This window comes from Camponotus vicinus, unplaced genomic scaffold (genome assembly GCF_025532165.1).
Source record: "Camponotus vicinus isolate PSW18456_S1 unplaced genomic scaffold, iyCamVici1.0 SCAF_11, whole genome shotgun sequence".
Taxonomy (NCBI): domain Eukaryota; kingdom Metazoa; phylum Arthropoda; class Insecta; order Hymenoptera; family Formicidae; genus Camponotus; species Camponotus vicinus.
Genome location: NW_028141947.1, coordinates 14,438,703 through 14,449,833, shown reverse-complemented (window position 1 = coordinate 14,449,833; position 11,131 = coordinate 14,438,703). Strand labels below are relative to the sequence as shown.

At 36.4% G+C, this 11,131-nt stretch overlaps 2 protein-coding genes across 4 annotated transcripts; both read left to right on the top strand.

Moving 5' to 3' along the window:
- The first annotated feature begins 145 nt into the window (after window positions 1-145).
- Window positions 146-2,712, top strand: Mst (misato mitochondrial distribution and morphology regulator). Of its 2 annotated transcripts, none has more exons than XM_083081488.1 (5): window positions 146-539; window positions 666-746; window positions 940-1,383; window positions 1,473-2,277; window positions 2,353-2,712. In XM_083081488.1, the coding sequence occupies exons 1-5, from the start codon at window positions 462-464 to the stop codon at window positions 2,559-2,561; spliced, it is 1,617 nt and encodes a 538-aa protein (XP_082937614.1). In that variant the 5' UTR covers window positions 146-461; the 3' UTR covers window positions 2,562-2,712. The 2 variants fall into 2 exon arrangements, with proteins under 2 accessions (XP_082937614.1, XP_082937615.1); XM_083081489.1 differs by having other exon boundaries at window positions 488-539; window positions 929-1,383.
- A 125-nt stretch (window positions 2,713-2,837) lies between these two features.
- LOC145961369 (calcium and integrin-binding family member 2) lies at window positions 2,838-4,913 on the top strand. 2 transcript variants are annotated; one of them, XM_083081494.1, is made up of 4 exons: window positions 2,838-3,278; window positions 3,421-3,541; window positions 3,942-4,113; window positions 4,583-4,913. In XM_083081494.1, exons 1-4 carry the CDS (start codon window positions 3,193-3,195, stop codon window positions 4,798-4,800), a joined length of 597 nt encoding a protein of 198 aa, XP_082937620.1. In that variant the 5' UTR covers window positions 2,838-3,192; the 3' UTR covers window positions 4,801-4,913. The 2 variants fall into 2 exon arrangements, with proteins under 2 accessions (XP_082937620.1, XP_082937621.1); XM_083081495.1 differs by having other exon boundaries at window positions 3,942-4,229; window positions 4,583-4,621.
- Window positions 4,914-11,131: the final 6,218 nt, after the last annotated feature.

Here is an 11,131-nt window from a genome sequence, read left to right as displayed (position 1 = left end):
TTTAGAGACCCTATAAATTCTCTATCTACCTCAATGGCCGCATTCAGCGGACTCAACCGCTAAGTAGCAATCGAACATGATTGGTTTCTACTTTCAGGTCCGACCAATCAGCGTCGAATTACATCGGAAAATCTAGTAATGTTGCCCAACTGTTGAGTCTGCTGAATGCGGCCAATGTTTGTTCATGAAAATGGGAATCGTCGAGGAGACGTTTAATTAATCAATCAAGGGACAAAGAATTCTTCGTTTCTGATTGATCAATACTATTCTACTGCGCGAATAGAATTTCCGAACGTACTCCGATTGTGTATATTAAATACAATTTCATAAATACCGTAGAAGATAACCTCATGTCAAAATCATGATTCTACATTCTATAACGGAAATCTAATAAACAATTAGAGAAGAAGGAATCTTATATGATCTTATATATTCTTCTATAAGAAATAAATTTGTAAAATATGACAACACGAGACATATTGACCATTCAATTGGGTCATTATTCTAATTTTATTGGCACGCATTGGTGGAATTTACAGGTATGAAAATTATGATAATTTTTTTATTACAAAGGTATCAAAATTACGAGAATTTTTTTTATTACAAATCTCTTTCTCTTTTAAAATGCTTAAGATTGCAATAAGATTATAAGATTTTCATTGCAGGAATCTAACTTTACATACGATCCAAAACATCCATCTGAAATAAATCATGATGTTTTGTATAGAGAAGGTGAAAATATGCAGGTAAATATAATTAAACAAATAAAATTGTTTTTGTATATATGTCAGCATTTATGTACAGATATATTGACAACAATATACAAATATATATAATTATATCTTTAAATCATCTATCATTCATCAATCAAAAATATAATTTATAAATAGATACATTATAATATAAAATAGTAATTACAATGAGATAGTTATGTTTCAGAAACAAGTTACATTTACACCGAGACTGTTATTAGTAGATTTGAAAGGAGCACTAGGTTATTTGAGTGAGCAAGGTTCCTCATATAATACAGCAGATGATCCAGATAATCAGCTGCTATGGGATGATACAAAATTAGAAATTACCAGTGCTGAACTTAGTCCTAAAACACCTTTTATTGAAAGTTTGAATAAATCCAATGAAACTGTAGAGACAGAATCTTTCAATTTTGAAAATGATGTAAAGTCATGGGTTGACTATACTTTACCATTGTTCCATCCAAGAACAGTGACAGTTATCAAAAAGTATTTACACAATTGTACACAACAATCATTTAATATATTTACGTATGGTCGCGATTTGTGGACCACAGAACAATTCTCCGATGACTTTTCAGATAGAATACGATTATATGTAGAAGAATGTGATTTAATGCAAGGATTTCAGGTATATATTTATATATTTTATTGTATATTATATATCTATGTTAGAATTATTTATGCCGTATTATTAGCATAATTATTTTAAAACAATAGGTGCTTATGGATTCTACTGATGGTTTTGCTGGTCTTGGAGCATCTTGCGTTCAGCATCTACGTGATGAGTATGGAAAGAGTATTTTGACATTTCCATGTCTAGACTTTAACAATGCCGAACCTAGTGCGTCGGATTTAATTAAAATTGTCAATACAGCATTATGCTGGCAACACATTGGAGAATACTCCTCGCTTTACAGTCCACTTTCTTGTGGACAAGTCGGATGGCCGTTCGGAGCTGATTCGCGTAAATTCCAAAATATAACATATAGCCCGGAACTAAAGTATCACAGTAGTGCGATATTAGCAACTGCTTTGGATACTTTAACCTTAAGATATAGAACTAAGAGATATCCGAATGCCAGTTTATCTGATTTATGCGCTGATCTAAACAAGTTAGGCCGCAAAGCAACGGCGACTAGTTTGAATCTACCATTTCCTATGAAAGTAAAAATGGATTTAATAGATATATTGGATGAATTTGAGGGACCTCTATGGACCAGTCTGACACCGAGCTGCGACATATCGATGGATAACAATATGCAAAGTATAGTGTTGCGTGGAATTTCAGAGGACAGAATAAAGCGACCTATTCACGAAGCTAACAAACAGATATCAAAACCAGCATATAAATGCTCCAGTGTACATGAAATGATGACGTTCTATTTAGCATGCACATGTCACGCATCACCTACATATTTATCCAATATCGAGGCACCACTGAAACTTTCTTTACCTTATCCGAAGATATTCAATAATAATGTGACCGAGAATGGTAATATCGCCGAATGGCCCATAGGAGCAGGTATATTTTTTTAAATTAGTACAGAAAATTAACGATACTGAATGATGAATATTAATATTATTCATTTTTTTTTAGATGTAAACTCGGTTGCAGTGATGGCTGGGATGCATAGTGGCAATAGTATTGCGGCAATGTACAAATCTCTGCTTAAACAAACCAAAAGAATAAGAAGTATCAAGAAATTTCATGCCTTTACGGATTCTGGACTGGAAGAAGATGAGTTCACGGAATGTATTCATAGTTTGGCTGATTGTAAAGGAGCATATGAAGATAATTATATTTAAAGGAAAACTAACTTATTGTATAAGTAAAACACGTTCGGCTATATAATTTTAATAATGTTGATGTCTGTTGCAAAATTTGCGATTACACTTGCGATTTTTTCTATATAATAAAGCTCTTTGTAATATATTTATTAAAACATTTGTATACTTATTTTATATAATTAAAATTGATATTTGATAACATCTCCTTAGAATTATAGGTATGAATGTTTAATATGATTAATATTAGTTTCACGCAGTCGATATTAAAAAGAGTAACAATCGTTATACAATTCACATTAAAGTGTACAAGTAGGTCATAATTTCTCGTCGTATCAGAAGTAGTATTTCAGAATCGGGACGTCCCTAAAGATGGGAGTGGCAGGACACACCCTGGTTATTAGATTGCACGAATTCGTATTGAACATCGAGAATGTGAAAACTCAGTCCTCGTTGTTCTTCCGTAAATGTAACAGCCCTTTTTGATTCGATTTCTTTATGAGATTCCTATCTATGTAATTTTTTTTATAATACATAATTTATTTTTTTCGTAAAAAAAATTAATGCATATAAAAAAAACTATTCGTGTAAAGTGAAAGATTAATATTCTAGAGTCCAGCATTTTATCGCAGAAAAATAAAAAAATAAATTAATGGGTAATAAAGTAGCAACATTCACCGAAGAACAACTCGAAGATTATCAGGATTGTACTTTTTTAACGCGCAAGGAAATCTTGAGGTAATAATCACTCATAAGATGTTTCAGCTTTCATTTTTAGAAAAATCCATTTAGAGAACGAATCTCGGAAGTTCTTCCATTATTATCAGCGTAAAAGACTTTCAAATCGCTATTTTTACTGAAGCTTTCCATTTTCTTTCAGGATATTTAAAAAATTCCGGGCGATAGGAGATTCTGGAATGATACCACGCATTATGACGCCGCAACAAGCATCGTCTCTTCGTTTACCCTTGTCGTATTTAGCTCGTATTCCTGAACTAAAGGTTTATATTTCTAATACATAATTAGTTTAAAAAATAATAAAAAAATATGTTTGTATAAAATCTTTATTTTATAATAAATTGTTTTAGTAAAGAAAACATTATGGTATATTTATGTAATTTATTATTATTTTAGAGATTTATCAAATATAAAGATTTATATAAATATATATTTTTCAATTTAATCACACAGAGTTAATTAGAATGTATAATTTTATATTTTCTGCTCGCTTCATAGGCGTTTTGCGTATGTGTATGCGCGCCTGTGTTAAATATATGTACATATAATGTGTATATAAGTATTATATTTATTTTATATATTAGTTCAAAATAAAATCAAGCTTTTTACTTTAATTTTAAATTTTCTCTCTACTAAAATATTTGTTTCTTCTTTCATTTTTAGGAAAATCCATTTAGAGAACGGATCTCGGAAGTCTTTACACGACGCCAGGATCCAGGACACTCGATGTCTATCTCCGAAGGAATCTGCTTCGAGGAATTCCTCGAGATGATGTCTGTGTTCTCTGAGCAAGCACCGCGGGATCTGAAAGTCTTTTACGCCTTTAAAATTTACGGTATGGACCACCAGGTGAACCAGACAGACAGACGGATGGACGGACGGACGGACGAGCGAACCGTGAGAGAGCCTGGAGGTCGACCTCGCTGTACCTATAGTTCCGTGGGATGAGAAGTACATACGGCGTTCAGACACGACATTCATGATGCACGAGAATATTTGCACGGAACAACCGATCGATTTTGCCGACGTGCAGCGCGTCATAATTATACCCTTCTTCGAGCGAAACGTTTTCCTTTCGCCATAAATTGCGTTTTTGTCTCGTTATATTTTTTTGCTTTTAATTTTCATAAATATTTTATGGATGAGCTTAAGTGAAATGAAATGTATTTTCGATAGAAGAAAAGAATCTCGAGAAAATATTTGTTTTAAGTATCATTTAAATTCGCGTTTCTCGTTTTGATAATATCCTGATAATTGTTTTTATACTTCATCTTTACGATCAATCTGTAATTTTCCATGAACAGATTTCGACGAGGACGGGGTATTGGGTATGGGTGATTTGGAACGCACCTGTCGGCAGCTGACTCGAGGTGGGCTAAGTGCCGAAGAGATGACTACTGTGTGTCAAAAAGTTCTGGAAGAGAGCGACATAGACGGCGATGGAGCTCTATCTTTTCTCGAATTCGAGCACGTTATAACTAGAGCCTCCGATTTCATGGCGACATTTCATATAAGAATATAAAGAATGGATACATTAAATTACATATAGAAAATGAATACGATGTAGGTAAATATATAATACATAAACAAAAATATATATTTATATAAATATTATTACATTTTTTCCAAAAATAGAATTAATTCTCTATTGACCAAATTATTTTTTAATTTCTTTAACAAACATTCCATATTTAGTGAATAAATTGAGAATAATTAATAAATACATGCTTTTCTTTCCGCAAGAGATACAAAGTATAAAGATAAATTTCCATTTTAAATTCAAAAGAGAAACGAAAAAGAATCTAAAAAGAAGACTAAACAAGTAAAAAAGTAATGTGATAAAAAATATGTATTGAACAAGGGTTAAAATAAATAAGAGATTTGATTTAAAAAATTATATTTCTTCCATTTCATTTTCGAATTTACTTCATACAATATAATTAATATCTACTTGTTCATTTTTGAAAACTACAAATTTAAGTTTAAACGAAATCTATGATAATTTTTGATCTGCAAAATTTTGAACTTATTGCGTGTGCTACGTTCATTTATGATTACAGTCCGAAATAAATTATAACAGTGAAAAAATAATATTTGCATAAATGTTATTTATAGATCTTTACAAGATATTCTTACGAACTACATGTGATAAAGTTAATATCCTCCTTCATTAATCACTCACTAATTGCGGAAAAGCATTATTTAAGTAAAAATACTTATAAAGTATTCTTAATGTATGTTACTTCGCTAATAATTTAACTATAGTAAGATCTTCCGGATCGTGCCTACAAATTACATCTTTAGTCGAAAATAAGGTAAAATTTTAATAATATCAACTACTACTATCGCTATAATTTAATTACTAGTATCTTAAGTGTTGTCAGTAAAAAATAAAGTTTTCAATAGTGATATTTCGTATGGACATGTCTGTTATCAAGTGATCCGTGAAGTTTAGACGAAATCGTCTAAGAATATAAATGGCACTTACAAATTCATTGAAAGAATTACTAACTCGATAGACATTTAACTGAGATGATTGGAACTCATTGACCTTTAAAAATTTCTCGTTTTCAATCAATTTCAGTTTAAAATCTAATAACGTTCTCAATATTAAAAAAGATTAATGTTCTTCTTCATCCGGCTTAGAGTGCTCGTGAGAGAGCGAGACTTTTTTCTACACTCTGTATATCTCATTGTACGCGTTGCGCAGATATACCTTCTTGTGCTCTCATAAGTTGCCCCTGTTGAGCAATAATGAGCGCGATGGTGGATAAGTAACCAGGCTATTCATTCTTGCTCCGGACAGGAGTCCCTCCCGGCTATACGCGAGGAGTCTCACGAATGCGATTTCGCAATTTATACGACAACAACAGACATCGATTCTCCGCGAAATCAGACAAACGGAAGCCGACGAGAGCGGAAGGACGCGCGGATAGCACATTGCATTTCACATTCCTCATTATTTCTGAAGCGTTTGACACACCTATAGCAGTGCGTCTACGCAATCTGCAGAATTATATATATATTTAGAATTATTTTAATATTTTTTGCGCATCGAATATGTGGAATTCTTAGGATGATATTATATTTTCGCGTAGATGTACTAATTAGCTTTCAGGTTTATATAGGATTTATAGGATTCTAAATTTTTTACAATAGTAAGCTATTAATCATTACATTATCCAATAAAACATGTCGAGATAAATGATATATTATTCTTACGCACGTTGTATTGTTAACGCTCATTGTTGCGGTATCGAGTAATAAAATACCACGCGTGCCAATCTTTTCTGATAAATTATGATTAAACGATTAAGTCGATTTTTGTGCGATATATACTTCACAAACGCGAATTGTAACTCGTGTGAAAGATTCATTTTGTAATATACATGAAGCAAATCATAAATTTTACTAGCCTAATTATTCTTTATTGCAATTCGCTACGATATTGCCTTTGTATAACACATTTTTAATAAGAATCCGTCCATTTTTAATAAGATCCGTAAAAGTCTATTCTCATCCGCGGTCAGAATCGCTGAAAGAGAAAGAGAGAGAGGAAGAGAAAGTAAAAATTTAATTAAATCCCTGTAAAAACGACATAAGTATTATGGAACGCCATGTGCGTTTCTCTGCACAATCATACGCGACGGAAACATTTTCGCAAAAATCCCATCCATTGCAGCTTCATTTTCAGCCCTCTCGGCGCGCACGCACGCGTAAGCGTCTTGCGTATCCGTCAGCACGCCTTGTCGTCCCTTTGGTACTTCTCCCTATCCGACAGACGCGTCCCTCTCCCCGCCGGTCGGACCCTGGTAGCGCGGAGCTGTGGTCCGGTCGTCTTAAAAAGCGGTCGAAATCGGAGATACCGCCCTGTGGCACAGCCGGTTATAGTCGGCCGCGCGGTAACTAACCAAGTCTCGGGACCAAGGCCATCCGGTCACTTCCCGGCCCCTACCTGGGGCCCCTGCCGCCTGTCCCCGTCTCTCCCCGTCCACCCGGCGGGTCGCGGAGTGGCCCTCGAGGCCCCGCGAAGGCTCTTGCCGCCTTCCCCTTCCTTCCCCCTTGACGCAGGTCCTCCGCCGCTCTCCGTCGAGGAAACCCGGCTCTCTCGAGAGGTTTCCCCTTCGTGCGGCTCGTAGCCAACCGCCTTCCACGCCGCGGTGTCCATGCATTCTTGGGCCTTCTCGACGTGGCTTGTCGCGACGGGTCTGTGTGGAGGGACCCCGCGTAGCCTCACTCCTCCTCCCCCTCTTCCCCCGAGCGGAGGCGAGACGAGAAGTCAGAGAGAAGAGGAATGAGAAGGCAAAGATCGCGGGTGGATGGCGAGATGAAGAGGAGAACGAGGAGAAGGGGAAGGAGGAGATGAAGACGAAGATGATGAAGAAGAAAGAAGATGTAGAAGAAGCGAGCGGTGCAGGCATGCAGGTAAAGGGACAGAGAGGGAGAGAATGCACCGGTGGTGAAATCAGTGGTGGCGCGATGGTGGAGGCGGTTGAGAAGGGCAAGTTTAAACTCAACTTTTATAGCGCCCTGGCGTGGGCGAATTCTCTTTTTCTCTTTCTCTCTCTCTCTCTCTCTCTCTCTCTCTCTCTCTCTCTTTCTCTCTATACCTGATGCATACTGGAGATTTTTGAAACTTTCCTCGACCCGAAGGTCTAGCAGTGACACCATTTAGGTGGAGATTTTTCGGTGGCGAGGAGTTTCCGAGTGTCGTAGGCGGCTCAGAAGGTAGGTAGATGTATCGAATCATGGCCGAGCGGTGCGAACCTTGAAGGTAGACCTATACTGGAGGGTGTCGCTTGAAAGTTATTAACGTTTTGTTCTCGTATGACGTAGAATGTCAAGCTTCATCATCTATGAATGATACACGAGCTCGAAAGATTTTATCCAATTGCCACGTCCAGCATATTATTTATAACCCAGCGATGTATAATTCCTGAATGATGAATTAGACGAGAGGTGAAGGGAGGTAATGATTCGTTGAAATCGAAAGATTTTATCTGATCGACAAGCAGTAGTCACATACAATTATTTAAAACCGACAGTACATAAAATTATATATGCGATATGATATTTTTCAAAGTTCGAATAATTTAACTCCGACTTATATAAGAAGAGAAAGAAAGAGAGTGAGTGAATTTTTGGCTCAAAGTATAATATATATTTATTCATTTAACATTAAAATAAGTATGGGTGGTCTACGACCCTGAAATTTATCTTGCATGTGTAGTTATCGCGAACTACCGTTTCGCGGTAATATTATTCAGAGATAAAATTATGATACATACTCGGAAATATAATGTGGTGCTCTCTCGCACGAACCAGGCGTGAGACGCGGTCATGTCTCTCGATAGTATCTGCTAATTACGTTAACTGTATTGCCACGTAGTCGCACGTTAACCGCAGCTGACTGCATTATCATTCACATGCCGTTAAGGGAAACTCGGACAAGCGTAAATTCTTACCACGTTAATCGACTTTGTAAATGGAATTTATCGCAACCCGATAATAATTACGCAAGCGTTCGCGTTAATTCGCGCGGATACCACACGATAACAATATCTCGTTTTAATTAAGCTTAATTTTCCATTAGATTTTCTTGAAATTATGACCGAAAATCGAGCTCGTGCTCAGTTCATAAGCGACATTTCGTCAACGTAAATTGTTCTCGTGGCGATCTATAAATTTTTAAAGGTGTGCGCGAGGATCTTGAACCTTCCGAAACCGGACCTAGATATCTTCTATTACTCTTTCTCATTTTCCCTCTCCTTCTGCCTCTCTTTCTTTCTCTTCATCCTCATACCGGTCGGCTATTTGTGGAGCCGGTCTTCACATTCAGAATAAGTCAGACGTACCGTGGAAAAGTTGAATATATATCCGCTGCCTTAATCTCTCAGCTGTTGCGAAAGAGATTCTAGTATACGGGAAAAATAAGGAGTGAAAGCGAGGATGAAAAATCGCACGAAAATGAAAAGAAAATGTACGATTGTGTAAGTTCAAGATGTAATAACAATTTCCATAAATTACACAATATTCTCACTCATAATTTGAAAAAAATGTTAACGTGTATATTGACATTTTATTTAAAAAAAATTATAGAAATACTCTAGTCCATCTTCGTCAATAAATTCATATATCAAGAGAAGCACCGGAAAACCTGGAGAATCTCGTATATTATAACAATATGAAGAGTTTGCCGAGTAAACAGCCGAGAAGCATTAATATTATTGCCATATGATTGGACAGATAATCGATGAATTCAGACGGATACAGGATATTTATTCGACGGGAACTCGTTCGGGCGGAGAGGTGCCGCGACGAGAAGCAGACATTCGGCGACGTTCGTACTTTGGCAAGGTTACATGGAGCGCGCGTAGTCGAAATAATATTGGCGCTCTCCGTGAGCACATATCGTGGTGGTTCATAAAGAGGCGAGAGCCTGTATATAGGGAACCGTCTACTAAAGAGGGGGAGGAAGGGTCCCAAGGAGTCGGTTGGCGTACGGAATGTGGCTTGACCGGCCGACCATCCCCCGCCTTCTCTTCCATCGTGGATCAAGAAAGAAGGAAAGAGAAGAGAGAGAAAGAGAGGAATGAGAGAGGAGAGAAGCGCGGGAGAGAAGAGAACTGGCCCAACCGCCTTTGGATCCTAATGGGCTCCATTGGGGTGCTCGAATATTCTTTCGCTATCTCGGACATCTTCTAGATTCGAGAAAAGTGTAATACACCGTACATGGAACATCCTTTTTTCTAAGCCAGACACCTGCTGTTACTCCCGAATTGTTCAAGAAAGATTTTGCAAAAAACGAAAAGGAAACTTGGAAGATCTTGGAAAATGTTAAGATTTGTAGAAACCTTAAAATGGAGTAAAAACTCCATCTTAAGGTTTCTACAAATCTTAACATTGCTTTTGCACAAAAAATCAATTGTATGTACACGCAACTTTGTTGTGTGTGTGATTTCTAACTTTAAAAATAATATATTATTAAAGTTAATGTTTTATAATAAAATTTAATAGGAGACGAGTTTTTTATGTTTAATTAAGTTGAGAATGTTATGTCTGGAAATTTGTATTTTATTATATAAAATTTATGTATTTTTTTCAGATATTACATACAAGCATTTGTGAAAAAAATTGTACTTTTACGAATTTATAATTTTTTATATATTGGGTGTTTCGATAGGTGTCTTCTTTCTTTAAATTTTACACTGTTGGATGCAAATTCAATCAGATAGCGATCGCGGAGAACAATATACCTGCGAAGGCTTTAGTATTGATAAAAAATATGTTCGGCGCATCTCTCACGTAGATTTCACGACGATAATTTTATATCGCACTTATCTGCCCGTAGTATCGAGAGAATGGCGGATGATTTAGCGGAGGCAAAGAATTTCTCCGATCGCGCGTTAATAAGGATTTTTGCCGTATATTTTCAGCGCGTACGCACAAACGGGGAGAGGATTTTAATTGAATACATTATTGAACGCACACACATTTCGAAGCAGCTTGGAAATATAATATATTATCATGAGAAGAGATTCTCCTCGCACGCTTTGCGCATCACGCGCACATTGCTTCTCTTATAGACGCGATCACCTCTCGATACGAACAAGAATGAAAATGGCAGTGACCTATGAGGCTGTCTATCGATAATGCGAAAACTTAGTCAAAGGAGATGCATGACTGACGCATACATAATAGATGCGCGTGCATCAATGTTCGAAAACGTTTTTCTCGCGTGCACATCGCTCAAAGATCGCCATAATTCTAGGAAACCACAGATTCATAGTAAAGATATATTCATGTCGAATTATGTCAACGAAACTACAAACATGGCATTAGTCTTTGCTGAA

Bases quoted from the DNA above. Each gene is read 5' to 3' on its own strand.
- Mst (XM_083081488.1), top strand. From the start codon at position 462: ATGACAACACGAGACATATTGACCATTCAATTGGGTCATTATTCTAAT. The intron at 747-939 runs GTAAATATAATT...GTTATGTTTCAG, and splicing joins GAGAAGGTGAAAATATGCAG to AAACAAGTTACATTTACACC. The intron at 1,384-1,472 runs GTATATATTTAT...TTAAAACAATAG, and splicing joins ATTTAATGCAAGGATTTCAG to GTGCTTATGGATTCTACTGA.
- LOC145961369 (XM_083081494.1), top strand. From the start codon at position 3,193: ATGGGTAATAAAGTAGCAACATTCACCGAAGAACAACTCGAAGATTAT. The intron at 3,279-3,420 runs GTAATAATCACT...ATTTTCTTTCAG, and splicing joins ACGCGCAAGGAAATCTTGAG to GATATTTAAAAAATTCCGGG. The intron at 3,542-3,941 runs GTTTATATTTCT...TTTCATTTTTAG, and splicing joins CTCGTATTCCTGAACTAAAG to GAAAATCCATTTAGAGAACG.